We start from the raw sequence: 25,296 nt of genomic DNA on the forward strand, positions 1-25,296 counted from the left end.
AAGAATCGAACCCTGGGTCTATCACACGAGGGTAAAACCAGCAACCACACATTAAACCCAGCAGAAACAAGATTAATTAACATTGTGCAAGGGCTTTTTGTATATAAACCCTATTGTTTTAGGTATAAGATATGATTTTCTAAGGGAATATTATTTGTTGGATCAAAATGAAGATGATAAATAATTGCATAATTATAAGAATAATAGAAACTATGTTGTTAATCTCTGGGGAAGGGAAATGTGAGTGCAAGATTTTGGCAGATTACAGAATGTAACCTCTACAACAGCTTGTTTGCCAACACCAACCTCTGCAGAAAATCCAGTTCCATGGGGAGCTTTAGTCAGCAATTTGACAAAAATTTGGGAACACATGGAAAGGAAATATCACCCATGCCAATTGGTCAGGGATGGAATGAGAATATTCCTTATAATGGACACATAAGAATGATACTGTTGAGAATTGTAATATCTCAAAACCAGATCTGGAAATAACCTCAGGGAATATTTATTGGCTGACAGACTGCACTAACACCCCTTGGGGATGTCAAATACCAGAAATATGGAACATCCCTCAAAATGGGACGAAGGAAAGATCTTCATCCAGTTCAGTGGTGTCTAGACTGGGAAGAGAATTCAGGCCTCCCAGAACACCCCTTACAGGAAGGTATAAAATGTTCTGATTTATTAAGGTCAAGGCAAAAGAATCCAAAGATAAAAAAAAAGTAGAATTGCACTCAAGTATACACTTTTACTAGTAATAATCCTGACATACAGTGACTCATAACTGTGGCTCAAGATCTAAGGTGAGGACATGTTTGTAGAAATTATTCTACCTTTCTTAATGACACCTGGTGTCACCTAACAAACAAGACTTGGAAAGGTATAGACTGTCCACAAGACATGGCAAAATCATTAGGACCCACAGTATGGGTAGAAGTAATGGAATCCAGCCCACACATTTGCCCCTGGGAGAATCAAGAGTGCAATGGACACTGGGGGTATTAATGTTGTCCCTTGTGGAAGGAGTCACCACTGGGAACCTGACTACAGGGAAAAGTTAAACGTGATGAAAATTGGAAATACCCTTGTACAGGAACCATAATGGGATGGGTTCTAGAATCCATCTTCACTCCACAGATATCTACCTTCTGGAATAGACTAACCATAAGCAGTTTGACTCTGAAAATGGAAACTTTAGCAAATGCAACTAAGTTGGGGTTCACGGAAATAAAAGAACAATTGTAAGCCATAACTAAAATCACCGTACAAAACATATTTGCCTTAGACTTAATGCTGTTACATGGAGTATGTGGATACTTGAATTTAAGCAACAATACTTGTGTCCACATTCCAAATGTGACTGCTGACTTGTATGATCAAATACAGAGGATAAAATCAGTTGATCCATCCAGCAGAGAATTAAGGGCAGGATTAGAAAGTAACTCATTAAACAAAATATTTGAAGGATTTGGATTTTCTCTAACTGGTTGTTGGCCTCTCTTTTGCAAAGTATAATTGTGATCATAGTAATAATTGCAATTATGATGCTTGCTTTAAACTACATAAAAACATGATTGCTAATGCAACATGAGGAACTTATATGATGTTAGTTAAAAGGCAAAGTGAGGCTTATGAAGGCTTGCAAAATAAGACAAGCTTCACAAGCCTCAAAGGGGGGGAATGTTACCAGATGATAAATGGACTATACCTGGTGAGCTAATACACTGCTTGTTCTCCAAAACTACTGGCCAACGGAAACTGCACAAGGCCCATTGTGTAAGAAGGAGAACTGGAAGTTCACCAGCCTCAGTGTCCTGCCACCTCAGCCAGTCACCTGGAACATTGGGGTCTATTACCACCAGGGACCTCCAGAGAGATCCACAGAACAGAAGAATGCATATGTAAAGGGGAGGGCAAATATGTTAATGATTTCAGGGAAATTATTATCATGTGTATGTTTAGTCCAGGACAATCAATGAATATGTATGCAAAATACAGTATATAAACAGAAACTGTTCTGTACTCAGCATGCATGAATTTGGGAGGAGCTATCCCCCCATGTATCCAGCCAAATAAAGAATGCCTGCTTCTTAATGCTACATTGATGTTAAGGAGTTTTTTATTTAACCAAATTTTTTGTAAGACTTGTGCTCATAGTGAGCATGCCAGCAACACCTCAACCTTGTTCACATATTATTATTTGCTCTTAGGGAGACCAATTGTGTTATAGATTCAGAGCATTTTACCTCTAAGGCTGGCTGTGCCCCTGACCCAGAAGACTGAATAGTGAAGGCTACCTGGTACTAGAAGCTGAATGTAAGAAATTCATACAGAAAATACAGAACAAAAGCCTTAAGAAAGGAGTAAAAGGTGAAGTAGAGACTAGGAGAGGTACTGTGGTTTCCTTGAATGAAGGAAAACATATTTGATGAGGAGAAGAGCAGAACTGTTAAAAATGTGGACATGGCTTGAGCTTATTCTCCTCCTGCAGAGACCAGAGGAAGTCAACAGTTTAGACTTTAAAGAACTACTATAACCTGAATGTTTTGCAGAGTACCCCACTGGAATATCTCCCATTGTACTGCAGTCATTATCCTGTGAAAAGTTGCTTGAACAAGCTTGTGGTATTTCTGCCTTCCTGGGGTTCCCTGTTTGTGGCAAAACAGACAAAACCATTCTGAAGTATTACTAGGGCTATGCTTGTGGTACCGCTTGGTTCTCAGAAAGCCAAGGGAGCTGGGAGATTAAGAGACATGGGCCAGTGAGACCCTGTGCCAGACATCTCCCAGCCATGTGGGAACAATGGAGCTTGGCTACATCTGCTGCTAAAACAATGGCTGCAAACCTCTGTTTTGCAGATCCCAAGTGATGCTTCTAAAAGTTGTGTGAAAAGTAACTAAAAAATGCAAGTCTACTGCCAACAGGCTCTTCTTGGCAGTGGAGGTATCCACATGTCCTCTGAACAGTGCTCAGGTGTACACAAATGGACTGAACTGGCTGCTTAAAGCTTTTGTTGATGGGTGTCATTGTTCAGTCCTTTCCCACCGAAATCACTCTTCTTTTCATTGACAGCTCAGAAAAGGCAGCCTCTCCAAGGAGAAGTCACTAATTTTACAGGTAGGCACCTGTACATATCCCATCTTCTCTCCCTTAGCATCTTCCTTCACTAATTTCAGTGTTTCTAAACTTCTCAAGCAGCAAATCTTCTACCATTCCTCTTGGAAAACTAGTGTTCAGTCTATTGTCAAAAGAAACCAATTTTTTTCAGTTTGTATTTGGAAGACAAGAAGCATGGAAAAGCCAGTGGGAGCATCTGCCCAATTTCTTGCTGCCACTAAGGGTCTGCCTTCTTTGTATGATCTCAACAACCAAACAGAGCAGTGAGCAATGCAGTATGTTCCAACATCACAGGGGCTTACAAATAAAACTTGACAAATCCTGGCATGATTTATGACTACTATTGTGGGGTTTGGGAATTAATTAATTAACAGAAAGGCTCTGATCTACAGTTCCCTTTCTATGTAATATATGGTAATTCAAGCAACTTTATCATATTCTGCTGTTATTCTAAGTGAGGTCCTCCTCTAAAAACTGCAAAGCATATAATCCTGTGGACTCAGGGGAGGTTCCTTACTCCTGAATGCAGGTAAATGATACATTGGTGTACAGAAGCTTGCATGGAAACAATAGAAACATTCTAAATGAAAGTATTCATCCAATAACATCCTTTTTTACAGCAATTTGTAGCACTGTCTGATACTGTCATACAGAGATGTGCCAAAGTAGCTCCAGCAAAGTATGACCATGCTGTTTCAAATGAGGAGGAGGTATATGGCAAAGCACACAGAGATGGATTGTTCACAATCCTTTTATAAGTCAGTAAGTATGGAGAAGGAGTCATCATCAAAAAGGAACAGGGGAACTACTGTAATAAAAGCAGCCAAAGCAGAATTAAGCTTTCAATCAGTTTGTGTTACATGAAGCAGCATCATACACTCTCCTGCTGTCAGGATTAGATGTTATGTGAGACTACCCAGAACATGTAAAACAGTCATATCAGATCCCTAATTTCAACCAGGCTGGGCTGCCTCTGCCTCCTTCAGGCTGCGTTGTCACCAGTCCTGAGCCCAGCTGTCCCTGCATCTCCCCAGGGGATGGAATGCAACACAGCATTTGGGCGTGTCAGCACCGGGAAGGGTTATCACTGCTCTCGCAGTATGTTTGGCAGTAGGCAAATAGCAATGACCATTATCCTTGCCCATCCTAAGGTCATTAGGGATTGCAGCTTAAAGCACAGAGGAGTGCTTTTCCAGTCCTTTACCTTGTTCGTGCCATCACATTGTTCTTCTTGGGCTGCTGATTAACTGGGCTTCCCATGTTGCCATTCTTCAGGAAGCCCTTCTGAGCCAGCTCCCTCTGCTTCTCTGCATATGGGATACAAAGAGGGAAAGCAAAATTAGGGCAACAGCCTGGTTGGCCACCATACAGCTGCAGAAACTCAGATTTGATTGACGCTGTTGAGTCAGGGATGGATGAAATGACTCCATGATTCAGAAGGCGAAAAAGAGGTACTTTATTAAGAGATAGCGTCCTTTTATAACCAGGATCACTAAGGTTAAATCTGATTGGTCTCAAAGTAAAAACCTTTCACACTATTAGTGAACTATGGATAGCACACTCTGAAGGTACATATCTATAAACAACATGAACAGAAAGAGAGATAATAACTGTTTTCATTCTTCCTCTCTGTTTCCCAGGCCTGAAGCCTGGGAGAATTCTCTTCGACTGAACTGAGAATCTACACATTTGATGGTGATAGCAAAAGATTTTAAAATAATAGAAAATTTGGGGAGTTAGAAAGAAAGTTAGGCTTATTAGGCCCTGGGAAAATGTTAAAGGTGGGCCCTGGGAAATGTTAGGCCTTGTATTTGCTAGATCGTGTGAAACTGCACCTGTGTAGTCAGTATATGATAAATTATATAATTGTTAGATGTGATTAGATATAATTACTGCTTAAAGAATCATGAGAAACTATGTTAGGGGTTTGATGGGGATCACGAGAAATCCATGCTTGGATGAAATCAATGTATACAGTAGAACAATATAAGTTTAATAATTATTATGTAAGTTATATAACGATAGAATATAAACCATGTTTGGCTCAAAACCATGTTGGGTCAGATTTGGGTCTGTGTACCCCTAACACCCAGAGCTCCTTGATAAAAGCACCTGCATGTAATCATTCCGTGATTATGTGTTCCTGAACACTCACAATAGCAGCAAAAGGCATAGCAGAATTAATAGCAACAGGCATTACCTCTCTATCTCTCAGGAAAGGACAGCTGGATGAGCCATGTCCCATTGTCTCCAAGGTCACCAAATGCTAAAGCTAACATACCCACTGTATTGGGTGTGACTGAGGTAAAGTTCACAGCCCTCATAGTGCTGTGCTTTGCATTGGTAGCTGGACAGGTGTTGATAACAGACCAGTGTTTTGGCTACTGTTGAGCAGTGCTGTCCCTCTGACATTCCTTCCCCCATCAAAGGCAGTGAGAGTGAATAAGATCCTGGGAAGGGACACAGGGACACAACCGGGCCAGCTGACCCAAATTAGCCAAAGGGATATTCCATACCATAGGATGCCAGCTCAGATATATAAAGCTAAGGGAGATGTGATGTGACTCGTGGGGGATGGGCAGGAGATAAAGACCACTTACCCTAGTGTTCATGTGACAACAGAGAGAGTTTATTTCCCAAGCCCTTCCCTATATAGAGCATTTGAAAAACCCGGTCTGGATACTTTCATTGGTTAGATCTCTACGCCCCTTCAGGTTCTGGCCAGTGAAATGCCTGCAGTCTTAGGAGAGATGTAATTGGACGAGGCCCCTGTCAGTCAACCCAGGGGCTCCTTAATTCAGACAGTACAAGCCAGCCTGTGTAGCAGTGTGGGGGTTTAGATGGTGGTTGCTGCTACCTATTTCCCCAATGAGCATCTCCTGTGGAAATGCTGCTTGGGTAAACATTCAGGCAAGGCAGCCAAGTCCACACACACCACACTCACCACAGCAAGCTCAGCAAAGAGAGGCAGAAGGGCCTTTTATATAGTTAATTCCACTGAGGTTTATTTCTGCACACCAAAGGGGAAACCAGAGACAAAAGATCAACCGTGTGCTCTCTGCAAGGTTTAAGTAGGGGAGGCTATGGGGGCAGTACCAAGGAGCAGGGCAAAGGGGATTGGCTTTCAGGGAAGAAGGGGCTGGCCACTGGGGCACCACAAACAATGAGGAAACAGGGAAAGGAGAAACCAGGGGAAGTTGGGACATATGGGGAAGGGAACTGGGATGGATCAGTGTTGTGCAAGACTCCATAGGGAAGTCTTTTCTGTCTGCCCGGATAGGGAAACTCTATGGTAAGTCTCTCTAAGGGAGGGTCTGGGGAATTCCCTGAGGGGAAAAGATCCAGAGGATTCTACAATTCCCCTGTTTTTTCTTACTAAGAAGACCCCAATGGACTTCTGCAGACACTTAACTAAACTGGGAAACATGAGTAAAACAATAAAAACAATTATTACAATTGAAAAAAAATCTTAAACAAAAGATGAATCCCATCCTGTCAACCCCCATTGTCCAAAAAGTTTATTGATCAAGAGAGAGTCTTTTGGAGGAGTAGAGAGTCATCTGCTTCTGTGATGAACATCTGTGTTTACAGTCTTTTTCCTTCTTCTGCTCCACACCACCCAAGCTTGACCTCTTTCCTGTCTCTGGGGTCCCGGGAAGTGTCTCTGGGTGCTGTATTTGGCGACTTGATAAATGTCTTGACATTCTTGCCAGGAATCCACCTTGGGCCAGATTCTGTGGACATGCAAGCATAGCCTCTGCCCCAAGTTACTAATGTAAATGGACCCATTATTTGCTTGGATTTGGGGTCTTTGATCAGCACAGGGGGTTTCTCTGTGAGCTGAGCTCTGCTAGTGTTGGTGCCTGACAATGGGGAGTTTGGCTCCATAAATGAAGTATTAAGAAAATGGATGACATAAATAGCATTACATAATCTTTCTACATTTGGTAGTGTTTCAACTCCCCCATGCTGCTGATCAAGGACTCTCTTGAGCGGACGGTGAACTCTCTACAATAGATTGCCCTGCTGGGGAGTGGGGTATGCCAGTGGTGTGCTTCACCTCCCATTGATCTAGGAACGGTTTGAAATTTTTGGAGGTGTAAGCTGGACCATTATCTGTTTTGATAGCTTGGGGAATGCCTAGGGTGGAAAATGATAGAAGAAAATGCTTGATAATGTCTTTGGCCTTTTCCTTTGAGTGGGCAGATACGAATACAGCCCCAGAGAAGGCATCTATGGACACATGGATACATTTCTGTCTTCCAAAGGGTGCATAGTGTGTGATATCTGTTTACCACAGCTGTAAACTATTGAGGCCTTGGGGGTTAACCCCGGCCCCCATAGAGGGCAAAGCAAACTCCTGGCAATTAGGGCAGGAGCCCACAATTGCTCTTGCTTGCTCCCTTGTGATTTTGAACATACAGACAAGGGCTGGTACATTTTGGTGAAAAAATTGATGGCTCAATTTGGCTTGATTAAAAATGTCTGGTAGGGTGGTCTGCACTGCCATGGCTAAAATATCTTCTCTCTGGTTGCCTTCTGTAATTGGTCTTGGGAGGTCAGTGTGTGACCTCACATGCATAATGTGATATGGTTGCTCTTGGTGGGAGAGGAGGTATGTTAACTTCGAAAGCAAGCTGTATAAATCTGGATTTGGCATTTCCTTTAATAAGGAATGTTCTGCTCTTTCCGCTATTCCAGCAACATAAGCCGAATCAGTAACCAGATGCAAGGGTTGTCTGAACTTCTCAAATGCTCTGACAACGGCTGCTAATTCTGCAATTTGTGGGGATCCCTGAACAATTTGAACATCAGACTCCCACTCCTGAGTGTCAGGATTTTTCCAAGTCATAACTGACTTGTGGGATTTTCTGGAATCATCAGTTAAAACAGTCAGTGCCTTTAAATGGAGTTCCACTCTTAAATGATTTTGGAACCAAATTAAAACAATCATGTCCTGGATTGCCAAGCAAATTGTATTCTATTTGCCATCTGTATGGCAGTTGTCTTCTGTTAAGTGGGCAGTTTTCCTTATCTCTTCCACAACCACTCCTCCCTCCGGGGAGACATCTGCTGATAATAGGCTATTGAATGTCACTGCATGACTGATAAGAACTATGTCATCCCATTGTGAGATGCTCTGCCAAGAGGGAGGAGCCAAGCATTCTTACCCAGATATAATCTTGAGATTCTGGAAGACCAACACGGCTTCTCCACTGGATTTTTCAGAGGAACAGCTGCCTCTTCCACTGGATCATCGGAGAAAGACTACATCCTTCTACAGGATCTCTGCCCAAACAGAACCACACCTGACACTCCAGGAGGACTGCAGCCACAATTCCAATTGGACTGCTACCAGCACCCTGACCAACAGGGTGTCAGGTTGTATTCTGACTCTGTCAGTGTTGTTTTGGTTTGCTGCATTGTTTATTTTATCTTTTTTATTTTCTTCCCTAATAAAGAACTGTTATTCTTGCTCCCATATTTTTCCTGAGAGCCCTTTAATTTAAAATTTATAGCAGTTCTGAGGGAGGGGGTTTACATTTTTCCATTTAAGGGGAGGCTCCTGCCTTCCTTAGCAGACACCTGTCTTTCCAAACCTAGACAACTCATTAAATAGTTTATGTTTCTGTAGATGGACAGAGATTTGACCTGGATAGCTGCCAAGAGAAAACTGGAGGTGTTCATTGGTCTGGAGCAAAGCTTCCAGATCACCTGATGTCAATGGAAGGTAAATACATGTGATCTCACACCCTGCTAAGGTTTTGAGGCATGATCTGACTTCTATAATGAGCTAAGCCATCAACTCTGGGGTGTTGTGATAGTCTTATGTGGTTGGTGCAATTGGAACACCCACTCTATGATTAAAAGCTGGTCCCTCAGAGTGGGGTCCCACTGGATAATGAGCCCATGAAACTTGGATGACTTACCAAGATGACAAATTGGAAAGGCAGGGTAGGATCAGCACGGTGGGCTTGTCTTAAGCACAGTGCCTCTGATACATTTTGGATTCCTACCTGGGCTTCTGGTGTGATGGTTCATGGGGAGTCGAGGTCATCAGAGCCTCTCAGGAAGTTGAAAAGGGGTGCAAGGTCCTCGGTCGTTATCCCTAGCAGTGAACAAACCTAGCTTATGCTTCCACATAACTAATTTAGGTCCCTCAGAGTTCTCAGACTGTCCTTGATGATGAGCTCCTGAGGTACGATGGTCCTTTCACCAATTTGGAATCCAAGGTAGGTCCCCGGGCAGGTGCACTCAGTCTTCTCTGTAGCAATTTCAAATCCTGTTCCTTCAATGGCTTGAATAGTCTTTTTGAGAACTATCTCCAAATAATGGTCAGTCTCAGTGCATACTAAAATGTCATCCATATAGTGAAAAATTATGGCACGCAGGAATTTTTCTCGAATGGGCGAGACGACCATCATTGTGGAGTGCCCCTGTTCCTAAGAGGTGGGAATTTGATTGTACCCTCCTTGTGTTGCTAATAACTCCTCCCTTGACCCAAGCCCTAACTCCACCCCCGTGATACCCTATAAAACCCCATGACCCTGCCTTTGCCTGGTCTTTTCATCTTTGTCCAGCCCCTCCTCCCCAGGGGTAATAAATGGATTCTTGAGCTTTATGAAACCAAGACCCATCTCGTTTGTTCCCATGTCCAGCACCGGCAGCTGCACCCTCTCTGGACACGATGAACTCAGTTGTAACGTAACACAACAAACCTGCACTGTGATACATGGCAACAGGCACAAAAGAGGAAAATGGGGCATTTGTGATTCTTCAGTGTTTGGCTCCTGGAGGAACCATTATGCGTGCTGAAGCCCTGCTTCCCAGGAAGTGTCCGAACATTGCTACTGATGGGAAGTAGAGACTGACCTCTTTTTCTTTAGCTTATGCACACACAGATTCTTGCTTATTTCTGTCTTTTAATGTGGGAAACATGTATGTTAATGAAAACTCAGAATTTTAGAAGCATATAATGTACTCGGGCGGGTGGAGGAAAACAGAAATATATATATAACTTATTTAGCAAGTTTGCAAAAGTACAGAACAGAGTTTGTAAAAGGAATGTAACTTGCTAGGTAGAAACAACTTGTAACAGAACACATAAGAATTTAGTTGCTAAGTAAAGGCCATAAAGATAAGAAAACTCAGTAAAGCAAGACTCAGGTATTGTTGAAATCCATAAAGCAGAACCTTTTGCTTAAGGAGCCAGCAAGAACCAGACCCCTTATTTTGGCCAGGACAAACTGACCTGGGAGAAAGCCAAACCTCCACTGCGCTTGCCCAGAAGAAAAGGTCAAGCAGCAAACACTGAAGAAGATGATGTTACTTCATCGAAGACCCCTACCCCCGACCACCAGGAAGCGCGGCACCACCAAAGACTAATTATAATATGAATCACAAGAAGGTGGAGAATGGGCTGGGAATGGGCTGGCAGGGAGGTGTGGGCTTGGGGGGATCAATTTGTATTTAAACCTGAAACCTGTCTCACCAGGTACACATGTATGGTGGAAATATCCCCTATGTGTCCCAGCTGGAATAAAACATACCTGCCTTACAATTTTGATTGTAAAGTCCTTATTTACCAACTCACTTTCACTGTGTTATAGATGGATAATGACATGATTTGCTCTCACAATTAAGAGATAACTATTGTGTGAATATTAAGAAAAGCTTTAGTGATGTATAGTTATGTTACTGTAGTTTAGATGTCCTCTGTTCTCCCCATAGTTCCCTTCCCCCCCCCCCCCCCGTATTGTGACCATCAGACAGCCGGGGTTGTCTAGGGCAAGTTAAAGAAGGCGTGCATGTGTCCCTTACCTGGGGCAGTTGGGAATGGAAAAGCTTGTTGCTTAGGGGGCGCGACATGGCAACACCTGACCTCCAATCAAGTTACAAGAAAGCAGTCTCCACCAATAAATGGCAAAGAAGAGCTGACTGACAGACTTTGGGATGGGCCAGGGCTGGTTGATGCAACCCCCAGGGGTATAAAAGACTGAGCATTCATCCTAAAGATGAACCGGCCACATGGTATCCACGGGGGGCAGTTCCCAGCACTGCAAATTTTTCCTTATATAGTTATTTTGTTGTATTTTTATAAAGGTTTAATAAACCTTTTAAAACTTTTAAGTGAGCAGTTGTTTCTCACAACTGTAATAAAACTGCCTTATCTCACCCCGCTGGTTGTTCTCCATCTTGTTGTGTCCCCTGTTCCATTGGGAAAGGGTGTAATAAAGTGACTTAGTGAACACCTGACAGCCAGCCAAGGTCAACCCGCTACACCCCGACTCACAGCAGCTTGTTGACAACACACACTAAGGTGGTCATAAAACTTCTGGATAAGAACCAGTTGGAGTAGAGACCTTGCCTCTATCTGCACCTGGTTGCTGCATGGATGCTAAAACTGTACTTTAAAACCTGCTAAAGGGGATTTATCCTTTTACTTTTTCTCCTTATACTGAGGCTGCCACTCAGGGGCCCAGTGGGATAGAAAAGCGTGTCCATCAAAGCCTCACCATGTTGGGGTTGAGATTTTTGTCTTTTCTTTCCCTGTTACTTTTGGAAATTTTCCCATTGAGTTGCTAAGAAGCACTGATGGCTGTGTGCTTGAGAAGGTGGGGAGGGGGAACTCCTCTGGGGTTTTTTAGGGAGCTTCTCTGGGGGATGGGAAGGGGGGGGCAGGATGACAAAGATATCCCAAAAAGAGAGGCAGGTAAAGAGATGAGGGCTGGAGAGTTGAGGACGCGCTCTCTCTCTCTCTCTATGCTGGGCTTCGGAGGAGGACGGTCAGACCTGCAACTTGGGGAAAGGAATTCCCTGCCATCACCATAACCCAGCAGGGAACTTTTCTTCTGCTGCTGGGCCCCACATCCCCCTGCCCTACCAGGTCATTCCGCAAGTTCCAGCTATTGCCGTGGAGTTCTGATACATCTCGTCCATCACCCTGAGATTTCTGCTCATCCCTGCTGTTCCAGCCTGCTGCTTCCAAGAGTCCTGCTAGGGGCACTGAGATTGACTGCTCCAAGGATTTGTAAAGCAAAGCCTTTGTTCCATCCCTTCCCGGCTGAGCCATTATTGCCATGTGCTGCGCGAGCCCACGCCAGAGCTCCCCCTGCAGCCATGTGGGGATCACTGCACCTGCCCTGTACACCAGGAGACTGCCAGTACCCCTACCAGCTGTGACCATAACTACAGCAAAGAGGAAAGTGCTGCAGCTGAAAAGGCTGTCACTGGGTTTCTGGTGCTGTTTCTTACTTATGCTGTGGTTGTTATTGTTTTGTTTGCCTTGCTATATATACTAGTAAAGAACTGTTATTCCTATTCCCATATCTTTGCCTAAGAGGCCCTTAATTTCAAAATTCTAATAATTTGGAGGGAGGGGGTTTACATTCTCCATTCCAAAGGAGGCTTTCTGCCTTCCCTAGCAGACACCTGTCTTGTAAACCAAGACACACCACCATTTAATGTTATCCCAGCCTAGCTTGACACCAGGCCCGAGTTATTACTGTTTCCCTTTATGGCAACTCAACAGACTAACACACCTCCCAACAGAAAATGTTGACCCTGCTTCTCTTCCTGGCAACCTGTGATGTCACCTGTGTGTCTTTCTCTTTTATCTCACATTGATTCTGGGAAGTGAAACATTCTGCAGCTGTATTTTTAAATCGTGTATTGTTTTCTTAAATTTTCAGAGTGTGAAAAATGTTTATTATATGATTGGGTCTTTGCAAATATTAAAATGAATACTATATGTGTTGTTATGAAGAAAAATTAGGGTAATATTTTTTTTGTGAGAAAGAGTTACAGGGACGCAGCCAGATCTGTCTCTGCCAGGGTTCTTAGTGCTTTGTTATTGTAATACCGGGTCGTTGAGGCTTATCTCCTCTTTTGTATTTGTAAAAGGCCTGGCTGGGTGGGGTAATGGCCCTTCCCCCAGGCAGTGCTCTCTTCCAACATAGGGAAGACACCTGAGAGGGTGGGGGGGGTTATGCAAAGTGACTCCAAGACCAGAATGCTTTGTGAGACCACGACTCGAAACCCACAGAGAAAACCCCAAAAACAACGAGCCAAATAAGAATTGAGAGACTAAAGTGGTGTCTGGACACGCGGAGCCGATTGCTGAGCCTGCGGAGATGCGGAGTCCCTCTCGCCCTGAGCAGAGAGTCGTCCCAATGCCGGGACCAGGTGGCCGCCGAGGCTGAGAGGACAAGATCTGACGGGGGACATCACGCCCTAAAGGCTCCCACGAGGACTGGATCCCCCGGCTCTGCCCCTAGTGGACAGAGCTGTGCATATCCTCCTCCTCTGAGTCGCCCTGGGAGACGCGACGGGGACTGCAGCCCTGCCGAGCCGCCCAATCCTGAGCTGATTGCTTTTAATAAAGGCATTAAAAAGGAGAAGAAGTCTCCTGGCCCTGTTTATTTCAGCTGGGGGCGCTCGTCCAGAATAGCCACGCCGCAAGAAGACTCAAGACTGGCCATCTTGGACTTCAGGAAAGCTGGCTATCAGGACCAGAGGGATCGGCTCAGGACCAGCGACACAGAGGAGCACCGGAGCACTGGATTGGTGAGAAAGCCGGTGGTGGGAGCAGGAGACGTGCGCATGTGGGTGTGAATGAGACGGAGGCCGGCAGCCAGACCTTCGAAGTGTGAGCGGACCCCCTCAGTACCGCGGTTCCGAGCTTTCGCGAGAAAACCGGCCAGGAACAGGGGGCGGAGCTTGGAATTAGCGTGAGTGAGTCTCCCAAGGGGGAATAAAGGGCCCCCCCCCCCTCCGGGCGTGCGGAGGGAATATTTGTATGAGTGGCACGCACCCCAAATAGGCCCTGACAGAGGGAAGTCAGGCAGATTTGTCAGTCCCGAGAAGGATTCGGGTAGCTCACAAGCCCTGCAGGCAAAAGTAAGTGCTGGCACAGGAGTCAGGCACAAACCCCAGCGAAGGAGGCTGTGGTTTGCTTTTAAGTCCTGATACGGTGAAGCCTAAAAATTGGCGGGTTAGGCAAACTAAAAGTCAGGCAGTTGTTTTTCCTGACTGAGGGAGTCAGGCACGACCCGGATTCTTAGGCCGAGGCTTCGTGTGTTCAAGTCCCGATAGATGTAAGACCTGACGTGGGGAAAGTTAGGCAATCAAGAGATTGGGCAGTTGTTTCAGTATAAAGTCCTGAGCATCAGGCAGAAATTTTGAAGTTCAGTGGAGGAGGCTGAAGCTCCTCAAAGAAGGTTCTTTTTGAAATCACCGGTCAGTAAAGGCACCTTTGGGATTTTTTATTGTTAAGACCTGTAAAATGGGAGGGTGTAATAGTAAAAAGACCGGTAAGAGACTGAGGTATATACATCCCAGTAGTCCCTTAGGAGAACTGTTAGTAAAATGAGATTCTATAGAGGCCACAGAGGGATTAGATAAAGCGAAAATGATCCATTATTGTATGGAAGTGTGGCCAGAATTAGAGTTACAAGGAGGATGGCCTTGGTGTGGGACAAAAAATAAGTGGATGTGCCAGCTATTAAATAATTATCTGACAGCTCGAGGGGATACTGATCCTGAGCAATTATTGTATGTAGCTTGCTGGTTAAAGAGCACTGTTGGGGATGAAGGGGTGCGAATTTGTAAGGTACAGAGGAAGAAAGAGGGGAATGAAGGAGGGGATGATAGGACTAGTAAAAGATGGGATCCCCTGGATTATCTGCCTCCTTCTGCCCCCCCACCTTATAATCCTCTTCTTCAAACACCTCAAATGGCAGGCCCGGTTCTTCCCCCGGCTGCCATCTCATTACCACCTGCTCAGACTCCTCCTTCTACCTCTTCAGCTTCCGCTATGATAAACCCAGTATCCCCTCCAGCTCCTTCTGCATTACCACAAGTGCCTACTCCACCTGCTGCATTCTCCACCCCTTCTCCAGCTGCACCTAATATCCACTCAGGCTCTTCTCCCCCTCCTATTGCTGTCCCTTTACCTCCTCCTAGTTGGGACACAAATGCCTCCTCGCCCAGTAAACAGCTATCAGCAAATACACCTGCTGATGGGCAGAAAGTTCAGGGTAACCCAGATATCCCTCAAAGTAGTTTGGCATCTGAAGATGGGCCGTACTGTAGCACCAGATCCAAGACCTCCAAGGCAGAGAGACTCTTTCCCCTCAGAGAGGTTCCTATGGGAGGAGAAGCAGGAGGTGTTGGCTTTGTGAATGCTCCCCTAACTGCTTCTGAGGTGAGAGGATTCAAGAAAGAGTTGGGGCATTTAGTTGAGGACCCAGTGGGCATAGCCAACCAAGTGGATCAATTTCTAGGTCCAAATATCTACACTTGGGGGGAGATGAATTCCATCCTGAGTATATTATTTTCCCCAGAAGAGGTCCAGATGATTAGGGTGGATGGCATAAGAATCTGGGAGAAAGATAACCGTCCAGGACCCCAGGTGCCATCAGGCGAACAGAAATTGCCACTAACGGATCCCAGCTGGAAACCTAACCAGGAGGAGGGGAGGAAGGCCATGATGGAATATAGGTCTTTGATAATACAGGGGATCAAAGAGTCAGTTCCCAAAGAAACTAACACCCAATTGGCATTTGAGGGCACACAGGAGAAAGATGAATCTCCTGCTGCCTGGCCTAATCGCCTAAGGCAGAACTTCCAGTTGTACTCTAGAATAGACCCAGACACCCCAGAAGGTCAAATGCTACTAAAAGTCCAATTTGTTACCAAATCTTGGCCTGATATAAGGAGAAAACTGGAAAAGATGGAAGAGTGGCAAGCGAAGGACATAAATGAGGTATTAAGAGAGGCATTGAAGGTGTATTTAAGGAGGGAGGAAGAAAAGGCAAAGGCCAATGCTAAGATCATGGTCGCTGTAGCTAGGGAAAGTGCAGGGGGGGCGGGTCCACCACCAGGAGGAGGCAGAGACAGGCCAGTACTGGCAGGTGCACGAAGGATTGAGAGACCTCAAGTCCCTTTGAGAGGACGACAGTGTTATTACTGTGGGGAGGCAGGACACACCAGGAGGTTTTGTAGAAAGCTCAGTCTCGATGCAGCAATAGCCAGGGAACAAGATAATTTAGAGAAGATCCTTAGAAGTGACGAGTAGAGGGTCAGGGGCTTTACACTTTAGGAGACCCAATGCAACATCTAGACGAGCCCTTAGTAAACTTAGAGGTGGGACCCCTAAATGGTTAATTTGAATTTTTGGTTGATACAGGAGCAGATAAGTCCTGTCCCAACAAAGTAACATCTGAAGTTAGACAAAAAACCAGCTAGGTAGAAAGGATATCCAATACCACCAAAACTGGCCAGTAAGACTTAACTTGTAATAAGTAGTGTGAAAGTAAAAGGTACCTTATTGTTGTCTTGTTGTGTGTGTGAGAGTGAGTCACAAGCAAAGTCAGCCTCAACTTCCCGGGCAGGTGTGAAGGGGGCAGTGGAAGTGTGTGTGTGACCTGCAAACCAGACTAGCGCTCCCCAGATGTGTGAGGGAGCCGTAGCTGTAAGAGAGTGAGTGACACGCAGGCAGCCTCACAGGTGAATGTGCACCAGAGGCAACCAGAGTCAGGGCCCTTCCAAGAGTCCCAGAGATAATGAGACCTGTGGGCCAACCCCAAGGTGAGGGGGGGCTATAGGGACCCGTGATTTTCTAGCAATAAGTTTGTGTCTTAAAGGTGTGGAGGAATGTGTGAAAGTGAATGAGAAATGAGAGAGTGAATATAAGCGAAAATAGAGGTAATGTAGATTGTGCATTACAAGTTTTACCACATCTCCTTAGAGGGAAGTGTATTGTGTAGAAGAATGGTGTAAGAAAAAAAAATAAAAAAAAAATTAGGTGTAAGGGGTTGAAAGAAATATTTAAGCTGTAAGTGAAAAGCAAGAGATAAATAAATTAGATCTTGAAAAATAGAACAGAAAACCAGTGAATTAAATACACAGAAAAATAAGAGAATAAAAGTACATTGGGAGTTAAGTTAGCTGAGAAATACAACTCCTTGCAAAATACAGAGTATGTAGAAGTTGATAAGAGAAACATACAAACTATGGAAAAAGAGAAATTACTGATAACATTAAACAGAGAAGCTGAGTTTTGATAAAATCATTAACAGTAGACCATTAATGCCTGTGTTTGAAAGCCCGTTTCAGGTATTCTTCATTACTAAGATGGTTGGACTCACATCACTCTCACCCCTGGCATTGGACCAGGATTCAACACCAAGTTTTTCATTCTGGCATTCTGGCATTGGACCGGACTGCACCCCTGTCTCCTTCTGGCATTGGGCCAGACTCTCAGTTTTTCCCTCTGGCATTGGGCCAGAGTCCACACCACTCACCTCCGGGCACTGGATAAGGATTCATCCACATCACAAGTTAATTCACCTGAGTATACTGGGATTTAAAGTTGACTCTCAGGAGGAAGAGTCAAAAAGACTGAACTGTATAGGAAAAATTGGTATCAGAGTTCTAATATTGCTTAAAATGTTTCAAAACTGTTTTGTGTAAATTATGTTGGTAAAAAGTTTAAGGCTGTAAATAAGTAATTCTAGTTTAAGTTCCCCAATATATTTCTAAAGACTCCAGGTTAATCCTCTACAGAACACTCCCCTAGGGGAAACTAAAATTTGTAGGGAACAGACCAAGAGAGTCTTAACCAGAGAAGTGGGTAGAAGGGACTCTAAAGAACTTGGAAGCTTCTCCTCAGTAAAAAATTCCCCAAGAGGCAAGGCCGGGTGGGCAGGCTGTGCAAGATGACCCATACCGGACTCTTGGGAAGGGTGGTACTGATGGCTCTGATTGCTGGTGGTGCTCAGGGGAGCCCAGGAGAGCCGTGCAGTGAAGGCTACAAACCCCGCTATGAGGAGGAAGTGAGCTCCTTGTCTAGAGTCCACATCAGTTCTAACCCTGATTGTGTTAACCTCTCCCACTTGGTCCTTTATCAGAAAAATAAGAGAATATATTAGATAGCCCAGAATACTGCCACTTTTAGGCAGCCACTCCTAGGAGAGTGCCCTATAGGAGAAACCTGGTTGTGCTTTGAATGTGATGCTGCTGAAACAAGCTCAGCAGATCTAGTAAAAAGCAAAGAAATGGTGAAAATGGTAAGAAAAACTGTTTATTACAAGTATTTATATGAGTGTACTGGAAAAGAGATAAACCCCTTTTGGAACACATTTCAGGGGAGCTCTAAACCCCTAAGTTTGATCTCATCTGGCAACTGCATTGCTAGGGTGATGACACCAATTTTCTTATTACCCAAAGAAACTGGATCAAGTTTGGGAGTTCCTATATATAATGATTTGGGAGAAATTAAACAAAACCGGGAAAGTGAAATAGAAATTGAGAAAATACAAAATTGTAAAAGCCAAGTTCGGATCCCAATATCTGTGTTGAACAAAGTCATCCGGCTCCAGGCAGTATTAAAAATAAAGAATTCAATTATTAGGGACATTTCAAACGAAATAAAAATATTAGCATGTGCAAATAATCAAGATCAAACTCCTACACTTGATCCCAGTGGGTGGGAGAATTTGGAAATTTTCAGAAAAGATGTATGGGAAAAGGTAGCTTTTCTCAGTGTGTGTAGACTTGGAGGATTGCTCTTTTTACTATGCTTATTTATCTGTTTTAGTAAAACAGTATTGGCTGTACAAACCAACCTGAAGAAACCAAGAAAAGTAACAAGGTTAAGTAACCATGATTACCAAAGTACAGAAGAGATTTATAGTAGATTCAAAACAAAAAATTGTGAGTTGATGCGAGCTTAAGAATTTAAGCTCGATCAAAGAAAAAGAGGGGGGACTGTTATGGACAAAAATTCGGTTAATATTTTTTTTGTGAGAAAGAGTTACAGGGACGCAGCCAGATCTGTCTCTGCCAGGGTTCTTAGTGCTTTGTTATTGTAATACCGGGTCGTTGAGGCTTATCTCCACTTTTTATCTCCTCTGTATTAGTAAAAGGCCTGGCTGGGTGAGGTGGATGGCCCTTCCCGAGGCTGTGCTCTCTTACAGCATAGGGAAGACACCTGAGAGGGTGCGGGGGGGGTTATGCAAAGTGACTCCAAAGTCCAGAATGCTTTGTGGGACCCCGACTCGAAACCCACAGAGAAAACCCCAAAAACAACGAGCCAAATAAGAATTGAGAGACTAAAGTGATGTCTGGACATGAGGAGCCAAGTGCTGAGCCTGCAGAGATGCGGAGCCCCTCTCGCCCTGAGCAGAGAGTCGTCCCAACGCCGGGACCAGCCATCTGGGAAGCTCAAAGGATCAACACCTGACGGGGACATCACGCCCTAGAGGCTCCCACGAGGACTGGATCCCCAGGCTCTGCCCCTAGTGGACAGAGCTGCGCATATCCTCCTCCTCTGAGTCGCCCTGGGAGACGCGACGGGGACTGCAGCCCTGCCGAGCCGCCCAATCCTGAGCTGATCACTTTTAATAAAGGCATTATAAAGGAGAAGAAGTCTCCTGGCCCTGTTTATTTCATGTGTTATGTTGGAAAGTTATGTTATATTAATCCCTTTAAGTACTGTGGTACATATAGTTTTTAGGCTATAGCATGATATTAAAATAGAAACTATGTGATGTAAGATACTTTTTGTAACCGACCCAAGGAATGGAAAAGACAACCAAGAAATTCTTCTCATTATCCTCTCTGGATGGAGATACAACAGGATTCCAAGAGAAGAATTATTGCCTCCTTATCGGGAAGGCCCAGACTTTGTGGAACCGGAGAAGATTGATTTACAAGATGAGGGGGGAAGCTGAAGTTAAGCAGAAAACACCCTTTGTTTGAAAAGAATTTTTGAATCATATATGTGATATATGAATATGCACCAGGCTATTGCTTTTAAGGGCTAATCCTTTGTTAGCAAGCTATGCTTTTTGGGGCTTAGTGCCCAAGAAGCATCCAGACATCTGTAATTCTTTGTTTTTATTGTCCTTTATTGTCCTAACTCTGATTGTCCAAATTCTTATTGCTTTAATTTGTATTACTAGTTTTATAACCATTTTATTACTATTAAACTTTTAAAATTTTAAAACAAGTGATTGGCATTTTTCACAAGAGCTTGTTCTACTTGCTGCTGAAATGTGCCTTAAAACTTTGACAGTACATCAAGATTTCTCTATCTATTCAGTGCAAGAAGTATTTAAATCAACTTCTCATTTAGGAGAGACTGTTCTTCTTAATAACTTCTCACCACAGATTAACAACTAGAATTCAGGTCCAAAATTTAAGCCTTCTGCAGGTATGCAGTGTTTGTGATGCATTATTACATTCTTGTCTCCAGTAGGGATAGGAGCCCATGTACGATCAGTTATCATATAAACTGATATTCAGTTTTCTGGTTGAAAGTCCTTCCTTGTTTCTTGTGGGAAATCAGTTGGATTGAGCTAGCAATTAGTCACAAAAGTTGAGCTAACTGTTCCAATCTCATTCTGCAGTGATAGACAAGGCTTGTAGGGAAAAGCCAAGCATGGAGCCAGTAAGGCAGGAAAGGACCTAGTTAGAAACATTCTCCAGAGTATGGAAAAATGTTGGGAACTATTTTTGTGCCATGCCTGAATAATAACGGTTTACCAGACTGCTGGCTGGGTGTCTTGGGGATGATTTATTATCCCATACAATTTTTGGAGCTTTTGATCTGTTTTGTTTATTTTCTTCCTGGAGTGGCTGCTGTCCCCACCCCACCCCCCATCCTCGCTGGCTCTGGGACTATGTTTGGGAGCCAAGTCAGGGTTTCTGGAGGGAGTTTGGGGCAGGGTGAAAGGCTGCCCTTCCTCTTTCAGTGTGGTCTGTTCAACTGGACACATGCAGCCGGTATCTCTGGCCAGGGATCCTGCTGTTTCTGTGAGTTTTGCCTGGTTCTTTGTTGGAGATTTTTTCAGGGATGGCTCAGAAGGCAGCTGTGGGGGACAAATTCTCACAGCCTGTTTCTGTGAACAGCAGAGGTTCTCAGGTTATTTTTAATTACAGGTAAAAGTGACAAACATGAAGGCCTTGAGAGCCTTGCATATCAGAGTTCTCAGGCAGCTTTCTCATAACAAGTGGATGTTCTATCTTTGGCTGTTTTGAGAAAGCAAGAATAATTTTGAGAACCCAAATCTTGGTATTGAAAACATAAGGAGGGGTTGGTATGTTATCTCTGACCTATTGTGAGCTCAGATTTTGCAATATGCATGAAGTGAATTAACACTGTTATAAAAGGTGCCTGATTGATGAATAAAGCGGAGTGATGCTGATCAATAAGGGTGGATCTCTCCCTCCGACTTCAATAGTTCTTTTTGATTTTTTTGCTTCAGCCCTGTCACTGAGCTTGCTGGCTTGGCTTCTTTTGCTGCTCTGCTGTTGGGAAGCCCAGAGTCAGTGCATGCCCCACCAAGACATGGGAACACCCTCGTTTTCCCACCAGGGGCCTGCCCCCCTACCCTCCACACAGCCCGGACCTAGGGACCAACTAGTGCCGGTGACAAATCCCCAAGACCCTTTTCCCTACTGTGTTTGGGAGCCAGACTGCAAATGCCCAACTCCTGACGTACCTCTTCCACTACTCTGGGTTTGTGCTACACTGCAGCTTTTCACCCTCTGCCTTCCAGGAGGTCCTGCCATTCCAGCTTGCTTCTCCTGAGGTTCCTGCTACAGCTCCTTTTGCTATCCAGAGGGGGCACTGCGATCTGCTGCCCCTGGGGGTTGGTAAAGGAAGCCCCTTCTCCCTCCCATCCTGCTGACTGCATCCACCATTGTCCACGTGAGAGGGAGACAGCTGAAACTCCTGCCACAGGGCCCCCTGCATCTGCAAGAGAATCATCGCACCTGCTCTGCCTGGCCGGGAGCCACCAGTGCCCCTGCCGTCTGCAACCATAACTACACCAAAGGAGAAAGTGCTTGCACCCAAGAGAAGGCTGTTATGGGGTTTCTGGGGGAGGGGAGAGTAAGATTTCATAATTTCAATATATGACATTTATTCAATTTTTAAAATTTCTTTTTCTGTGCCCTGTGAGCACCCTATTTTTTGTTAATAAACAGGGGTTTTTTTCCTCTTTCACTCCCTGATATCCATCTCTCTCATTAGCAAAAGAAAACAGAGTTATTGAAGCCCTTTCTCCTTAGAGGAAACACTCATTCCAGGGCGTTTTCTCCTGAAATTTGTCTTGAAACTGAGACACTGGGGAACTGGTATAGTTAATTTGTTTTGCTTCTGCTTCCCTGTAGTGTGTGAAATGTGCTGATATACTTTTGGGTTTTGTTTTTTTTTTTTTTCTTGTGGATTTTATTTCCTCTGGAGAGAAAAGCACCTTTCTCACTTGTCTTGGCAAAGTGGCATGCCTACCAGGATGTATAAGTACAAGATGTGCCAACTCATTCCTTTCCACACAGGTATAAGCAGGGGGACACGTGTCCAAGGCCACCTTTGTGAGGCTCAAATAAACATCAGAGATGCCTAGAGATTGTGGTGATGAGCATGACTGAGAAATCTGAAGACTACATACTCCTACAAATCTTGCCTGTTATAAACAAAAAATCTGCCAATATTTCTTGTGAAGAAAAAGGTTACAAAAACTAGTCAGGCCACTGTTGCTGCTAAAGTGTTACCTGTTTGTTATGATAATTACAAGTTGTTACCGTTAATGGTTCTTTTTTGTATCAGTAAAGGCCCCAGCAGGGGCTAAGTTAATGGCTCTTCTCCCAAGAAGGGTGGGGACCTCCCAAGAGAGTGAAGAGAAGGGACTGAGACATGGGAGGGGGTGCATGCAAACTAACTTCAGAACCAGCACGCCATGAGAAGCTACTACTCCAAACTTAATGAAAAGACCTCCAAAACAACGAGCCAACACAGAGTTAGGAAATTAGAGTGATGTCTGAAGGTGAGGAGCAGAGTGCTGAGCCTGCAGAGATGCTGGAGACCTTTGTAGCCTCTCACCCTGAGCGCGAAAGTCATCTCGAAACCCGGACCTGGAGGGGGGCGAAGCTGCGGAGTTGAAGACCAGAGGTCACGCCCAAAAAGGCTTCCACGAGGATTGGACCCCCAGCTCTGCCCCTAGTGGACAAAACTGTGCATATCCTCCTCCTCCTCGTCACCCTGGGAGAGATGACGGAGACTGCAGACCCGTCGAGCTTCCCAATCCTGAGCTGATCACTTTTAATAAAGGCATTAAAAGGAGAAAAAGTCTCCTGCCCTGTTTATTTCATTGCCCAGCTTTCCTGCTGCCAATAGCTGCGTTAAACAAATGCTCATTGAACTTGGCAGGAAAAGGATCAGACTAATAACTCGCTGGCATGAGATACAAATTCAGACTAATTTTTCACACTGACCACCAATACATAGCACTGAGACAAGCTGCCAATGCTTCAGGAGGCTGTATAATTCACAAAGGCACTTGACTCAGAAAAAAGGTTACAGGTTTCATTTTCTGCCAAGACATTTAAGGCCTGATGAAGCCTTTTAAATGGACCATCATACTTTGCTTTCTATTGAATACTCAGTACAAGCAATAATGCTCTTTAACTCAGATTTCTCATTCGATCAATGAATCTGGACTTTTGTTAAATTGTCTTTTTCCTCCAATAGATCTCCCCATGATTATTTCTATGCTCTTACTGAAGGCTATTGCAATGTGTGGATCTGAACAATATGAAATTTCTTATTAAACCCCTTCTTCCACTTGTAGGCTTGGAGTGAACATTCCTAAAGCAATGTAAGTGCGGTAGGAGCATCCATGCCAGTGTCCCCAGCTAAATATATTAAGCATGAATCAACAGTTCATCTTCCCCTTGGATGCTATGAATCCTGAGTCACTGATGGCCAAAATGTGAGGGCTACCAGGAGGAATGGAAGTCTCTCTGTATTGGATTTGCGGGCCAGGTTTTGGTAACAGGGGCTAGAAGGTTGGCTCCTCTGAGAAGCCGCCAGAAGCTTCCCTCATGTCCAATCCCTCCCTGTCTTTATCTCAACTTATGAGCCTTTTGCTTTATTTACTCTCCTGTCCACTTGAGGAGGGGAATGATAGAGCAACCTTAGTGGGCACCTAGCATCCAGTCAGGGTCAACCCCACCACAGCCCTGGGATGTTGGGACAAGCTCCTAGAGTGTGGTAGAGATGCACATGAATAATTTCAGGCTTTGAAGCAAGGAAACCATCTTTCTGAGCCTTACAAATATTATGAACCACTACTACTTCCACCATGACCCAAAGAAGGTGTTTGGAAGACAATGTCTTGAAATAATTCTGGGCTATAAAATCCATCACACCAACCATCAGGTCCATCAGAATGGGAGAATGAAATTTTTAGTGCCCATTTTGTGCTCAGTGCTTCCTCCTGGCATAGCAGGTGGAGTTTGTGAACTCCATTTCTAGATAGTGAGATCTTTCCCAAGCTTTCAGCTCTTGGTTTTAGCCCCCAGATGTTTCTTTGAAGGCCAGGGCCCCAAACTCTAAGTACCTAAGTTCCTTCTAGAAATGTGACTGATTTAGGGACTTCTGAAGATGTGACTTTTGGGGTCTGAGATTTTAACAAAAATCTGTGATTTCACAAATTCAAACAGTTCTCATATAAGCTGCAATCAAACACATAAACCAACACAGTAAATAGATGAAAGAAGGAACTAAAACCTAGCATTGATAAGTAAATGGCATTTTTCTTTGAAGTTTGCCCCATATTGGCTGATGATACACCCAAATGAGCATGAATCCCATGATCACAATTCTCCATTGACTCAACTGTGCTAATCTTTGTGTGAAACCTGGAAACTATGCACCTGGGGAATTCTCAGGGCATGAAGAGCTAAAATGCTCTTTCCTTCTCAGTAATTCCAGACACACCAGTATGGTAGTCAAGTATTCACCACCGGACTGCATTCCTACATGTCTTCCCCAGCCTTGAGGCCACTGTTTATTGGGGGCATGGCCCCATCAGAGAGGATAGGCAGTTTGCTCTCAGCCCTTAGCAGTTTCTGCCTCTCGCTATGAAAAGACTCTCCGGGTTCAGAACTGCCTGTGCTGCCTGCAGCATTCAGTATGTGCAATGAACTTCCAGGAAGGCTACACCGTTTGATGGAAAAGTCTGTGTTGACCCTATTAAAACAGTTAACTCAGGGCAACTCTTGGGCACCAGAAGAATGAGGAAGGGTTGGTAACAGTCACTCCCAGCAAAATACGGGGGGAAAGGAACATACAAGAACAAATGAAGAAATAACAAATATCAGTGCTCG

At 44.3% G+C, this 25,296-nt stretch overlaps 1 protein-coding gene across 3 annotated transcripts in view; it reads right to left on the reverse strand.

The window, feature by feature from the left end:
- LOC135459271 (protein FAM219A-like) overlaps nt 1–25,296 on the reverse strand; it is a 298,061-nt gene that overhangs the window by 13,157 nt on the left and 259,608 nt on the right. For all 3 annotated transcript variants that reach the window (XM_064735047.1, XM_064735046.1, XM_064735048.1), the window contains one exon: nt 4,322–4,424. In XM_064735047.1, the coding sequence (XP_064591117.1) occupies nt 4,322–4,424 (103 nt within the window). The remainder of the gene's footprint in view (nt 1–4,321; nt 4,425–25,296) is intronic.

This window comes from Zonotrichia leucophrys, chromosome W (genome assembly GCF_028769735.1).
Source record: "Zonotrichia leucophrys gambelii isolate GWCS_2022_RI chromosome W, RI_Zleu_2.0, whole genome shotgun sequence".
NCBI classification, from domain to species: domain Eukaryota; kingdom Metazoa; phylum Chordata; class Aves; order Passeriformes; family Passerellidae; genus Zonotrichia; species Zonotrichia leucophrys.